This window comes from Trachemys scripta, chromosome 1, assembly GCF_013100865.1.
Source record: "Trachemys scripta elegans isolate TJP31775 chromosome 1, CAS_Tse_1.0, whole genome shotgun sequence".
In the NCBI taxonomy this organism is placed as follows: Eukaryota; Metazoa; Chordata; order Testudines; family Emydidae; genus Trachemys; species Trachemys scripta.
In genome coordinates, this window is record NC_048298.1 from 113,620,130 (window position 1) to 113,632,865 (window position 12,736).

The 12,736-nt window shown below is 40.2% G+C and overlaps 1 protein-coding gene across 3 annotated transcripts in view; it reads left to right on the top strand.

The window, feature by feature from the left end:
* The window catches only part of AEBP2 (AE binding protein 2), an 84,244-nt gene that overhangs the window by 16,938 nt on the left and 54,570 nt on the right, over positions 1 to 12,736 (top strand). For all 3 annotated transcript variants that reach the window (XM_034782192.1, XM_034782183.1, XM_034782200.1), the window contains exon 2: positions 10,424 to 10,631. In XM_034782192.1, the coding sequence (XP_034638083.1) occupies positions 10,424 to 10,631 (208 nt within the window). The remainder of the gene's footprint in view (positions 1 to 10,423; positions 10,632 to 12,736) is intronic.

The following is a 12,736-nucleotide window of genomic DNA, read 5'->3' on the forward strand; positions in this document are numbered from 1 at the left end:
GTACTGACATCAAGTTGTGGACAAACCAGTGGCGGTATACACACTACAAAGTTACTTTTGGTAGCAAAACAAAACCACCTTGATGAGAGGCAAAGCTTTTTGCCGTAAAATTAGAGTGACAAAGCATTGGTGTAGACGCTGCCATACGTTATTTTGACATAACTGGCCTCCCCCAGCATCCCACAATGCTGGCTGTGACCACCCTGCTCACTATTTCGAACTTGGCTACCTTGCAGGCATTCACCCTCCCCTTTCAAAGCTCCGGGAAGCTTTCATTATTCCTCAGTGTGGAGAGTGCACAGAGCTACTGAGGATGACTCTCCCAGTATGGGAGAACTCAGAGGGAGTTACAGAATCCTTAATGTGAAATTGGCAGGCTGGCAGAGCAGGCTGCTGCTATTGGGGAGGAGGGGGGAACTGCTGTGCTCTGCAGAGCTGGGGGATGATGTGGGGGGTGTCCCCCCCCTCCCCCAGGGTTGGTTGCTCAGGCTGCTGTCTGAACTTAGAGACAGCATGCCTACACTCTCTCTCTCTTCTCCCACCCCCTCTGCACACCCCATTCCCTCTCACACAATCTCCCTCTCCTCCCCCTACACTTCAGTTAATAAGCAGCTGGCAATCTAGTAGGATGCCCGTGGGATGATGGGATTGAGAAACCTGCATCATGTGAGGCATTGCAAACCCTTCCCAAAGCACCCTGCAGCCTGTTTCACAGTGGGATAGCTATCCACATTGCACTGCTCTCCGTGTCAGTGCAAGAGCTGCTAGTGTGGATGTGCTCTGCCAACACAAGGAGCATAGTGTGGACATGCAAGAGTGGTTTAATTAAAGCGGCATAACTTTTGTTAACAAAATTCTATAGTGTAGACAAGGCCCTAGATTTGAGCATCTTGAAGGCTGGGTATTCTTAGTGGAGGGACAGTAACTCTGAAATGTTTTCCTTTTGATCAGACTGAACTAAAGTTTGTTGATCTTCAAGAGCTCTCATAAGGCCCATCTGTTAGGTTTGAATTTTGCCTGGGGGAAGATTGCACCAGTTAAACTCCTGAGGGGAGAACAGTTAGATCTAGAAAACATGGTTGTAAATTTTACAGGGTTTGGTATGTACCTTTTTATTCAGTGTCTGGCTCTGAAGTAGACTTTATGTAAGTTGACTGTGGCAAGTAATGATGTGTTTATAGAAAGGTAGAACAGAATTATGCTGTTCTTGTTTTTTTTTTTTAATATTCGTTCTAAGCCCTTATGCTGTCTTCAGTTATGAAAGACTGACAAAGATTAATTTTGAGATAACAGTGCTTTCAATAAATTGGCCAGAAGGGATTACTTGCAATAGTGATGAAATCAGCCTCTTTGGAGAACTGAACTGTGTGTCAAGAGTGTTATGTGCTTACATCATTTTCTTTAATGAAATAAAATATATGTTCAATATATTTTCATTCATATTTCTTTATTTTATCATGCATTTTTCAAACTTGCACAGCCGTTAGGTCTTAAGAATGTATGTAATCAGTTTAAAATGTCAAAACAAAGCATTTTACAGTTTTTCTTTAATTTTCTAATTAAAAGGAAAAGTAGAATCTATAGATCAGATGATGCTTGAGGAATTTCAGTCCGGAAGAAAAACGTTTGCATTTTAAAAACAGAAATTAGTGGTTTAAAATTGAATGATCTTTTCAACCTTTATTTTATGAGTGTTTTTTTCACTTTTCCTTTGACCGATATTAAATTCAGCCCCATAGGCCAGATCCAACCTTCTTGATGGATTTATATGGCCCACAAAGCACATTCAGAGTCTACAGAGGGTAAGCTGTAATTTTAAAACATAACTTCCTAGCCCTCATAAAGATTGTGAAGATAACTTTCCAACTCTGAATCAAATGTAGACCAGTTGAGCATTGTCATCCTGAAACAATGGTTCTGAAGTGTGAACTTCCCTACCTAGGCCTAATGTTCATTTTTTGCCTCATTAAGTTTCTCCAAATGTCAGCATTAACTATTTAATTGGTGATCATTTTAGTGAATGAAATGGGTGGGAATAAAGTCTATGAGGTTGGGTTTTGGGAGATAGTGCCAAGAAGGAAATGGAGAGGGATGAAAGGAGATGCCCAAAAACAAAAAGAGGGGCAAATACAGGAGAAGAAGGAAGGAAGAGAAACAAAGGGCAAAGATGGCAGCAGTTTTAAAAGTATTTTCCCACTGTTGAGTGTGAGTGTAATAGGAAGGTATTTAGGTTTGGAAGGATTAGGTTTTTATTGGTAACTATTGGAAAATTTTGTATTGTACACACAAACTGATGAGAAAATATTTCTATTGATGGTGACTGAAATTTACAGCTAGGGAAAGTAAGAAAAATGCTGTTTGAGACCTTACTAGAGTTTGATTTAAGGGTATTTACTTCGTATTTTGACATGTGGTGTTGACCATTTGCATGTTAACTGTTAGAAACTTTTAACTTTTTGAATCTCAGCATCTACTGTCATAAATAATTATCTAAGGCTCCCCTTATTTCCTGCAACTTTGAAAATTTAAATAGATACATATTGAAAAAATGCTTAAAACCCATAATTCTGCTCAACTGTGAATTTAAATCAGTAATTAAAAATGCTTAAAAATAACCAATATTATCCGTCAGTTATAAAAGTAAAAATTGATTTTTGCTAAGCCTTAAGATATTGAACAAATAATTACCGGTAAGTTTATTTAATATATAGAAGCTATTGTCTACCTTCAATCTTTTATTAAATCTACTGTTGGATATCAGTGGGAGACAATACGGAGAACAGAGATAATTTGAACATCGGATTGCTATACTTGATCGTACCATTAGTCTTTTGAGTCAGATATCATGCTTCCAGAAATTACCAATACATGGATGCGTCAGAGGTATGTTTGAAAATCCCACCATGCAGTGTGCAAGACTGCAAGGAAAAAATCTCCCTCCTGACCTTAATACAGTTAGGCCTGAATCATGAATTGGTTAGTAAGCGCATCTACAAGCATTTTTTGATTAAAAATATCACAGTGCAATGTACTATAGACTCAGAATAATTTGGCCAGATCGATGTGGTTTACTCTGTTGTTTGTACATTTGGACCTACTTAAGCATACAAAGCCCTCGAGAGACAGGAAAATTTGCTTAGCAAATAGTTGCATATGATGGAGTTTCTGTCAAGTGAACAGGCAGGGAACTACAGGAAGAAAGAATGAACGTGTGCTTAATATAATGGACTTGAACCCAAAATAACTGAGTTCTCTCTCTGCCACAATTCTTATTTGCTGTTGGGCAAGTCACTTAAACAAGAATTTTTGATGATAACTAATTTTGTCTTTTATCTCTGCTTCAATAATTGAGACGTGATTTGAGAATACAGTAATTCCTCACTTAAAGTCGTCCCAGATAATGTTGTTTCGTTGTTACGTTGCTGATCAATTAGGGAATATGCTTATTTAAAGTTGTGCAGTGCTCCCTTCTAACGTGTTTGGCAGCTGCTTGCAGGAAGAGCAGCCCGTTGCAGCTAGCTGGTGGGGGCTTGGAACCAGGGTGGACCGGCAGCCCCCCATCAGCTCCCTGCTCCCCTAAGTTCCCTGTGCTGCAGCCGCCCAAAAGGCTATCCATTGCCGGCAGTTCAGCTGTCCCTCCCCCAACCACCATGTGCTGCTCCTGCCCTCTGCCTTGGAGCTGCTCCCAGAGACTCCTGCTTGCTGTGCAGGGGGAGGTGGGGGGCTAATGTCAGGGTGTCCCCCTGCTCCTGCACCCCGCTTACCCCTTCTCCATATAGAGCAGGGAGGGGACACAGACAGAGAGAGAGCGCGCTTGGGGCAGCAGCTGCTGTCTCAACTTCCTGATCCACTTAAAAGACAATGCACTTAAGAACGGGTCAGCTTACTTAAAGGGGCAGTGTGCATTTCTCTCTCTCTCCCTCCCACGAGGTGCATGTCTGTCTCTGTCTGCTGTGCTGTCTCCCCTCCCTCGTGTTCGTGCTGCCTTGTGTGAGAGGCTACATTAGCGTGTTAATCCTTGAGGGCTCAGCCGAGTGCTAGTTCATCATTTAGCAGCAAGGCATTCCCTGGGAAATATCCCTCCCTCTTCCACCCTCTAACTTCACCACCTCCACCAAGCTTCACAATCATTATAGCTGTGAACAGTATTAAATTGTTTGTTTAAAACGTATACTGTGTGTATATCTCTCTAATATGTAGTTTTTTGTCTGGTGAAAAAAAATTTCCCTGGAACCTAACCCTCCCATTTACATTAATTCTTATGGGGAAAATTGGATTCGCTTAACATTTTCGCTTAAAGTTGCATTTTTCAGGAACATAACTACAACATTAAGAGAGGAGTTACTGTACTGGACACAGCACAGACACTACTAAATGTTCCAGCACTGGCAAAGGACCTTGGAGCCAAGGACCTTGCTCCTGCTGCCACCTCTCAAACACACGTCACAAGGGTCTCCAGGACTGGGTGGGGACAGAAAATGCAGACCATGTGGACAGCGTGTGGTGGGGTGGGGCTGGAGGGAGCCATTATGTTTCTGGAGAGTCCATTCACAAAACCCAGCCCCTGAGACCTAAAAGAGGCCCTTGAATAAGAAAATCCACAATAAATCCAGCTTCTTTGAGGGCAACAAGAACCCTGATTACCTGAAATGTATATTCTCTTATCTCCTGTGCCTCTGAAATAATCAACATATTTCTTTCTGCAGTATCACTAGAGAAGTTACCAACTCAAATATGTTTCAGTAAGACTGAAGTCCAAAGCCATTTGAAACAAAAAGTGAGATGACAGCAGGCTACTTGTCTGCTAGGAGTTCTGGGGGACTAACACAAAAATAGGGAGAGGCATCCACATATTTATTCTGAGAGTAATGGATTCTTGTTGAGTAGCTTCTGCTGATTATCAGTCATGCTAATAAGCAAAATGTAGCTATTTCCACAATAGGAAGATGTAACAATACTTGTGAAATGTTCATCTTACCTCCCCCTGTAAATCATTTTGAGATCTACTGATGAAAAGCACTATATGAGAGCTAGGTATAGTTAGTGGTATTCTCAATATTTTAATGTCTTGCATAAAGATATGCTAGATAGGAAAATGGGGACAGAAATGAAAAAAATATGCTGGCAACAGCTCAGCTGGGAATGACAGTTTATTTATTCTTTATCTCTAGGGCATATATCAAATGGATTGCAGAAATCCAGACAGATAAAGCACTTTATCCAAAATACCCAAGGAATCCCCAAAACTCATTTCAAGTGCAAGTTGGCTATTAAGTGACATTTCCCAGGATTCTGTTGAGTAGGAACTGACACTGGCTTGTTGTACTAGCTTTGAGAGTCCTATAGCTTGAGCAATGGAATGGGGACTTCACAGATGAAATGGTGTTCATGCAGTGCCTATTCAGTTGCAAACTGGACTGGTTCTTATCCATCAAAAAATTAAAGCAGATGTGGAGCACAGATGATCCAGATATGAACTATCTACCCTGGGTTCCAATTTTTGGAGTTCTAAACTTCAGTTTAAACACACACTAGGTCCTTATCAAACACTTTTTCCAGCAGTTATAACCAGTCAAAATTCTAGGGGTTATTGTTCTCCCATTTTATTAATAGGCCTGGCCCTCATAACAAAAGGATTCTTAGCATCTTCCCACAGCCTTAAGGTTACTGGTTTCAGCCTTTCCCATATTTTTTCCTTAGAGGAAAGAATTTTCTGAAAGCAGTCCAGTATCTACAGAAAGCTCAATCTATTTGCAGAGTCCCGAGGCTTCAGAAAGTCGCTGAGATTTGTGACGTTGTATCCAAAAGAAGTAAGCTAGTGCACACTCCAAGGTTTAAATATAGATATCCATTCTATTCCCCATTGTCTAGAGAGATTTTTCAACTTCTGTAGACTTGAAGATAACACATATATATTATATGATATAAATCCCAGTAACCATAAATCAGCCGTAATTCCTAAATTGCATACTCTATTCATCATGTCCAATACTGCTCTCCTCTCCTACTATTTTGATCTGACAGTAGGGTTGCCTTTTAACAGCATCTTTTTGTACAGTACCTAGCACGGTAAGGTCCTGATCCATAACCAGGGTTCCTAGGTTCCAAATAATAATATGGAACCTGGGTGAAGTAACCATCCCTGCTCCCACCCTCTCTACCTATTGTACTTGTGATAGTTTTTTGACTCCCCTATGCCTGCCAGTAATCCATTGTGGTCTGGCTGTAGCAACCTTCTCTCCCCTTCGCCCCATGCACACCTGGTGGTTTGGCATATGGGGGCCATTCTATGTGGACTTGAAAGCAAGGAAATAAGGCCTTAAGTCGCATAGGCCTAAACCTGCCACGTTTTTGTAACAACCTTCCCATCACGCTTTCACAAAATCATGGTAGTGGTAGCAATTGCCGCCCATAAGAGTTATTTATGTGATGTCTGGCTCACTGGCACTTGAGAGCTATATCTTTTCAGAAAACACAGTGTAATCTTCAGGGAAAGACCAGTATTCCATTCTTTGTGTGTTAGTATCTGAGGAAAAAACTCTTGGGGATGGAGCAAAGACCCCTTCTCCTGGGTGTTTGATAGATTATCTGATGTGATGGCTAGAAGGAATGTCTGCTGCAGGAAAGACAGCAGATGCTTGATCAATGGCTAAGGATATAGTCAATGCTAGAAATATCAAGATAAATTCCTTTAACCCATTAGATGTAATCTACAAGGTCTCTGGACAACGTATCTGATAAATCTAGTGCTATGTGGATGGGAGAGGAGACTTGAAATAAACTTGAGTTAATACTTCCCCAAACTGAAACATTTGCTTTGAGATAGGAAACCTGAGCCCTTGGTGAATCTTGGTAATGAATCCTGATTTTCTCACAAGGCAAACCATATCGTCCAGGTCCAGTGATGTTCCCTCAAGGTAGAGGCATCAAGAATACTGCTAGATACTGCCAGTAATGGTATGGCAGTAAGCTTAGAGTTTCAGGTTCTAAGCTCTCGTGTAGCTCAGGAGAGTCTGATGTAGTAGTGCTTTGAATGGGCCTGTCTGTAGTTAGAGTAGTCCAAGGTTCTGACACACATTCTTTCCTGGTAAGAGAAATATAGCTTCTGAACCACTCCAGTGTCATTAAAAGTCATTGATGCATTGTCTCATTTTTGTGAGCTACTTTTACTAGTAGTGGAAAAGGATGTATTTCAAACTTGTGCTCCTGAATGAAATGCACAATTTTTTCATGCTTTCAGGTGCCTGTGCCAGATTTAAAAAAAAAAAAACAGAAAACCCCCAGTAAGACAGCCAGTTGTAAGTGTCCTAGGGAGAATTCTTTTTAATCAGCTTAGCCATAGTGTCCTAGGGAGAATTCTTTTTAATCAGCTTAGCCATGTTTGTTGCACCCCAGGTGAGTGAGTGCAAAACTCATGAGGAGCTCAACTTCTACAAGTGTGAAAGACTTGTCTTTCAATTTGACTTTTTGCTGTTGGCTGACACCCTGCTGGTTGCTCTGTGCAATCAATGTAGGTGTAGTGGTCGTCTTTGTACAGGTTGGAGATCTCTAGGATTGTGGGAAGAAGGGCTCTGATGATAGTCTCAACCACCTGCAACTTCAAAAGGCCTACGTTTTGAGTTTCTCTCTAAACACACACATAGTCCAAAGCCATTTGAGCTTTCCAGCCAGAGAGGCGGGCATTCTTGGTGATTTTTTTTGAATAATAGCTATTTCCCTGTTTTCTGTAAGATATTCACCATTGCAGAGATTTTTGTACTGATCATGGAATGACCTGTAGCCTGTCAGAGCTATCATATAGTAACAAAAAAAGGGCCTGAGGTATATTTGGAAACGGTAAAGTTTGCTTAATATAACCTTCTTCTGTGAAGGTCTCTGCCTTTCTGTGCGTGGATATATGCCTTGAAAAGCCATGACCATTTGGGAGTGCATGAGAATTCTCGTTTGAGGGTGATATCATCATCCTACTAAGGGAGTGCACGCTCCCAACTGCCTCACTTCCTTTGCTGGCATCACAGAGAAGAAATGGAACTTGCTTTTGGTCTTCAGGACTAGACTTACTTTTTGCCTATCTTGAGACCTTATTGTAAATAGTTTAGAGTATTTTATAGTAATTTCTGGGAGCCCTTGGCTTCTTACTGGGACTACTAATAGCTGAAAGCCTGTGCTGTTGCACAGGTGTAATTCATAAAGTCATGTACAGTATGTAAAAAAATAAATAATAGGGGCTTGTTTCCATGCACTGTGTTGTAGTAAGCAGTGTTGCTGTTTATACATGTTCCCCAAAGTTTGTGTGCAGAGTAATATTCTAAACGAAAAGCGCACTCAGCCATGCTTGTAGTTGTTTCCATTGCTTCACACTGAGTCAACAGTCATTCTAGGCATCAGAGTGACATACAGATAGCGATAATCCTAGAATCTTGTTATACAGTTGTCTGACCCTGAGCCTGTAAGGGCTTCAAGAAGCGTTCACCTCTTGCTTGCTGATCAGACCAGAGATGGATGCCCACGTTCATCTTGCTACTAGTCTTTTTTTACCCAGTCTCTGGGTTTTTAAGGGCATAATAAATGGTCCACCCATTAGGAAGCCCTGTCTTTGAGATCTAAACCTTGTCCTGATAAAGCTGATGGGTTCTCCTTATAAGCCTCTTACTTCCTCTGTCATTTATCATTGAAAACAGCTTTCCTGATAGCTATCACATCTGCTGAGAGGGTGAGGGAGCTCAGTCCTTAGATGACCATTCCACATTACACTGTGGTCTACAATGAGAGAATCACCATGAGGGTGCATTCTACCTTCATGCCCAAGATGGTGTCATATTTCCATCTACTTCAGTGCATTTCACCACTCTGTATCTTTTCCAGATCCTCACTCCCATCCAAGGGAACTTCTTCTCCGTGCCCTAGGTGTAAAAAGGTCACTGCTTGCAAAGGACCAAGTCATTTAGACAGTCTCATAGGTTATTTGTAGCCTATTGGGAGAGTGTCAGGAAAACCTGTAACCAAACAGACTTTCACTCTGGATTAGTAGATTGCCACATATTAGCCAGGAAGCCAGTATTCTCTGGTTTAAAGATCCAGTCCATGAGAATTACCACAGCTTCAGTGACATGTTTTAGACAAGTTCCTGTGGTGGAGATGTGCAAATCAACAACTTGCAGTTCAGTACAGACATTCACAGAGTGCTACTTTTGGACTTGGCTTTGTGCTTCAATGCTGGGTTTGGCAGAACAGTGCTGCCATCCAGGTTTAGCTAAGAACTTGTCCATCATCCTCTTGGTGGAATGTTGTTTACTAATCTCCCACGGGTAGCAAATATACAAAGGCCCTTGAAGAAGTAAGGTGATATGCATCCGAAGAAGTGGGCTGTAGTCCACGAAAGCTTATGCTCTAATAAATTTGTTAGTCTCTAAGGTGCCACAAGTACTCCTGTTCTTTTTGCGAATACAGACTAACACGGCTGCTACTCTGAAACCTTTTTAGTGACTGTTGTCCATGCTACCCGGCCACCTTCCCCTCTACCTCAGTTCTGTATAATATCAAACCTGCAGTTTCAGAGAAGGAACTGAGGGTAATGGGGTGTGTGTGTGGGGGGATCCTAATATAGAGTAGGGTGATGACCTCACTCTTCTGACCTAAGGACATGGCTTTTTCAAGGCGTTTCTGCAGCTGAGCATCAGGGGAACCTTATTCTTCAAGTGTGAATACATGAGTGCCATTCTTGAAGAGCATTAGTTACTGATAAGTAGCTTCTCTTAAAAAACAAGGTGTATTATTAGGTTGTATTGGGGATTGGATTTTATTAGTTGACTGTTAGAGATGTGAGACCTTTTATCTCTAGATATGGCCCGTGTAAAGACTGCAAAGCTTATAATATGACAGCACTTCAGCTTGTTAGGGTTCAGTTTTGATTATTGATGAACAAGACATCAGATAACTCAGCTCAATCAGTTTATTAAACATAGACAAATCAGCGCAGATAGAGAAGTTCATACTTTATTAACTCTGGGGCTTGCAGTGATCACAGCTTACATCTTTCATCTGTGTCTGTTCCAAAATTAACCCAACTTGACTTATACCTGTATTTATATTGTACTGGTTTACAAAACACAGAAAATTAATACACCTTGCTCCCTCTTTCTTACCTAGTTTTATACAGTGCCATTCTGGATGTTAGTAGACCGTAGAGGACAGATAACATTAGGAATGAGAGATCTACGCTAATAATATCTGGTGCACAGTTCATATTTGGCAAACCTCAGTAGAACATGCATTGTGTTTTTGACAACTCAGTAGAACATACATTTTATTTCTAATAAAGTCTACACATACAAGAAATCAAACTAAAAGTCAGATGTTCATTATCAAGTGTTTGCCATGTTAACCTGCACCCAGGAATAACATTCTCTTTTTTTCTTTGTAGCATAAGCAGCACTATAATGGACGTAGACAGCACAATTTCCAGTGGGCGTTCGACTCCAGTTATGATGAACGGCCAAGGAGTTACTGCTTCATCGGCAAAAAGTATTGCTTATAACTGTTGTTGGGACCAGTGCCATGCTTGCTTCAACTCCAGCCCGGATCTGGCAGATCACATTCGCTCCATACATGTAGATGGTCAGCGAGGAGGGGTTGGTTTTATTTCTTCTTTGCTGTCCTATCTCTATGCATTAATATTTTGTAGCACTTTCATGAAGTCATGTCAACAGTTCTGCATTTTCAGATAACTGTCTTTACCTGCATATGTTTGTTGAATGATAAAATTAGATGCCAGCTATTGCAGCTTTATTTGAAACTCTTGCAGGTTGGTGTATGTCATCACAGATTTCTTTGAGTAGATAAAATAGCCCATGTTAGGAAATGCAGCGTCTGAAGGAAATGGGGGCTGGATGATTTATACTAGTCATTCTGCTTAGGACTTTTTTAAAAAAATGGATTCCTAAAGTTAGACTCCATTGTAAATCTGACCTGATAATTCAAAAGTTCTAAGCTCCAAATTTTAAATCAAATTCAGAAAAAAAAGCCAATATTTTAAGTTGATTTGTGTATGTGATGGATTTTTTTCACAGCAGTTTGGCCATAATGGCAGTTGTCACAGGTACAATGGAAGATAAAGCATGTATGTTGTGTTTTGATTTAGATTATTGTGGGTACCTTAACATTCAACCCTTTCTTGCCACTAATTTTAAAAAAAATCCTTTAATAACTTTTGTATACTTTTTTTTTTTTGGTTTTGTTTTGTCCTCTCCCCCCCCGTGCTCTGTTTCCGGTTCCAAGTGTTATCGTTTGAGTTGCAATTACATAGTTTTAAAACTGAATAGTTAACTTTTGGAACCCTGTGCTTCCTCATAAGCTCTTCATTGTTGTTATGCATTGATACATTTTTTTTGTAAGTGAGGAAAGGATTTGTTGTTTGCAGTGTTGGTCCTAGGATACTGGAGACCAGGTGGGTGCGGTAATATCTGTTATCGTACCAACTTCTGTCGGTGAAAGAGACAAGCTTACATAGTGCTCTTCAAGAAAAGACCTCAAAGAATTTGTCCATAGAGATGATGGTTATTTGGGTGCTGAAGCTGTTAGTATCTCTTTTAATTATCCATAGTTGGAGCTTGTTTTGTAATGGTTTCTAGAGTACATATTACTTCATACAGCTCAGATAAAAGCTACATTTGACCATTTTAAGAGTGTAACATGTCTTTGGCTTGGCACTGAATATGTAATAGTGTTGGCTGGCATTGGTCCAGTTCATCCTGAGAATGCAGGATCTCATAGTTACAACAGTATTTGTAGTTTGACAGTTCTCTACAAGATGTACCCTCAAAAGATGTGTTTTTGTATTTTCAGGCTGTGCATAGTCTTAGGCCTTGTTAATACTTGGGGTTTTATTAAAAAAAAAAAAAAAAGATAACATGCTCTGAAAGCTTCTGGCTTCTTTATGCCAGTGTAAATTTAAAGCTACATCACGAGTTAAGTATTAAGAAGCCCACTGTGTTATAGAGCATTAATCTGGTCCCTTATTCTCATAGAAATCTGTCTGAGTTTCTTACAATGATGTAGTTTAAAAAAATAAATTGAAAGCCAAAGAATTAACTTGGTGTCAGTGATGTCATTGCAAAGTAAACTGGCTTTGGATTAGGTATAAATACTAGAGACCCATCCAATTTCTATATCATGTAAAATGCATTAGATTGCGTGGTGTCAGTCACTCATCCTAAATTCCTTGGACAGGTATCATTACTTAAATTTGTCTGTGATCAGTATTTCTCAGTTTCTTCATGCCTGTTTTGACAAGGATCTTCCCTACAAATAGGAGTTAATAACTTCTAATGCCCTATCTGGAGTAGAATTTAGAGTTGTCAAGTTTGGGATTTAATAACTCAGTCTGTTATTAAGGGAGACTTCATGGTATGACTGTATCTTGTTAATGTTATTCCTTAGCAGGACTTAATCTTCCTGTTAGATGTTAGGTAATATTCAGTTGCAGGCATTGCAGTGCAGTTGGCCAGTCTCAGACATTTTACCATATGCAAAATATACAGAGTTGCCATGTGAAGATCTGCATATGTTCACCAACTGTTATGCATGGAATGTGGATTACAACAATAAAACTGCTAGTCCACATCAGTATTCTGCCAGCTTTCACACACTCCACTCTTTCAGGCTTTTTTAAAGTTGGATTTGGTTTTTTGAAGGTTTCATGTTTCTTTAATGTTTGCAGATTTCTCTGTATTTTGAT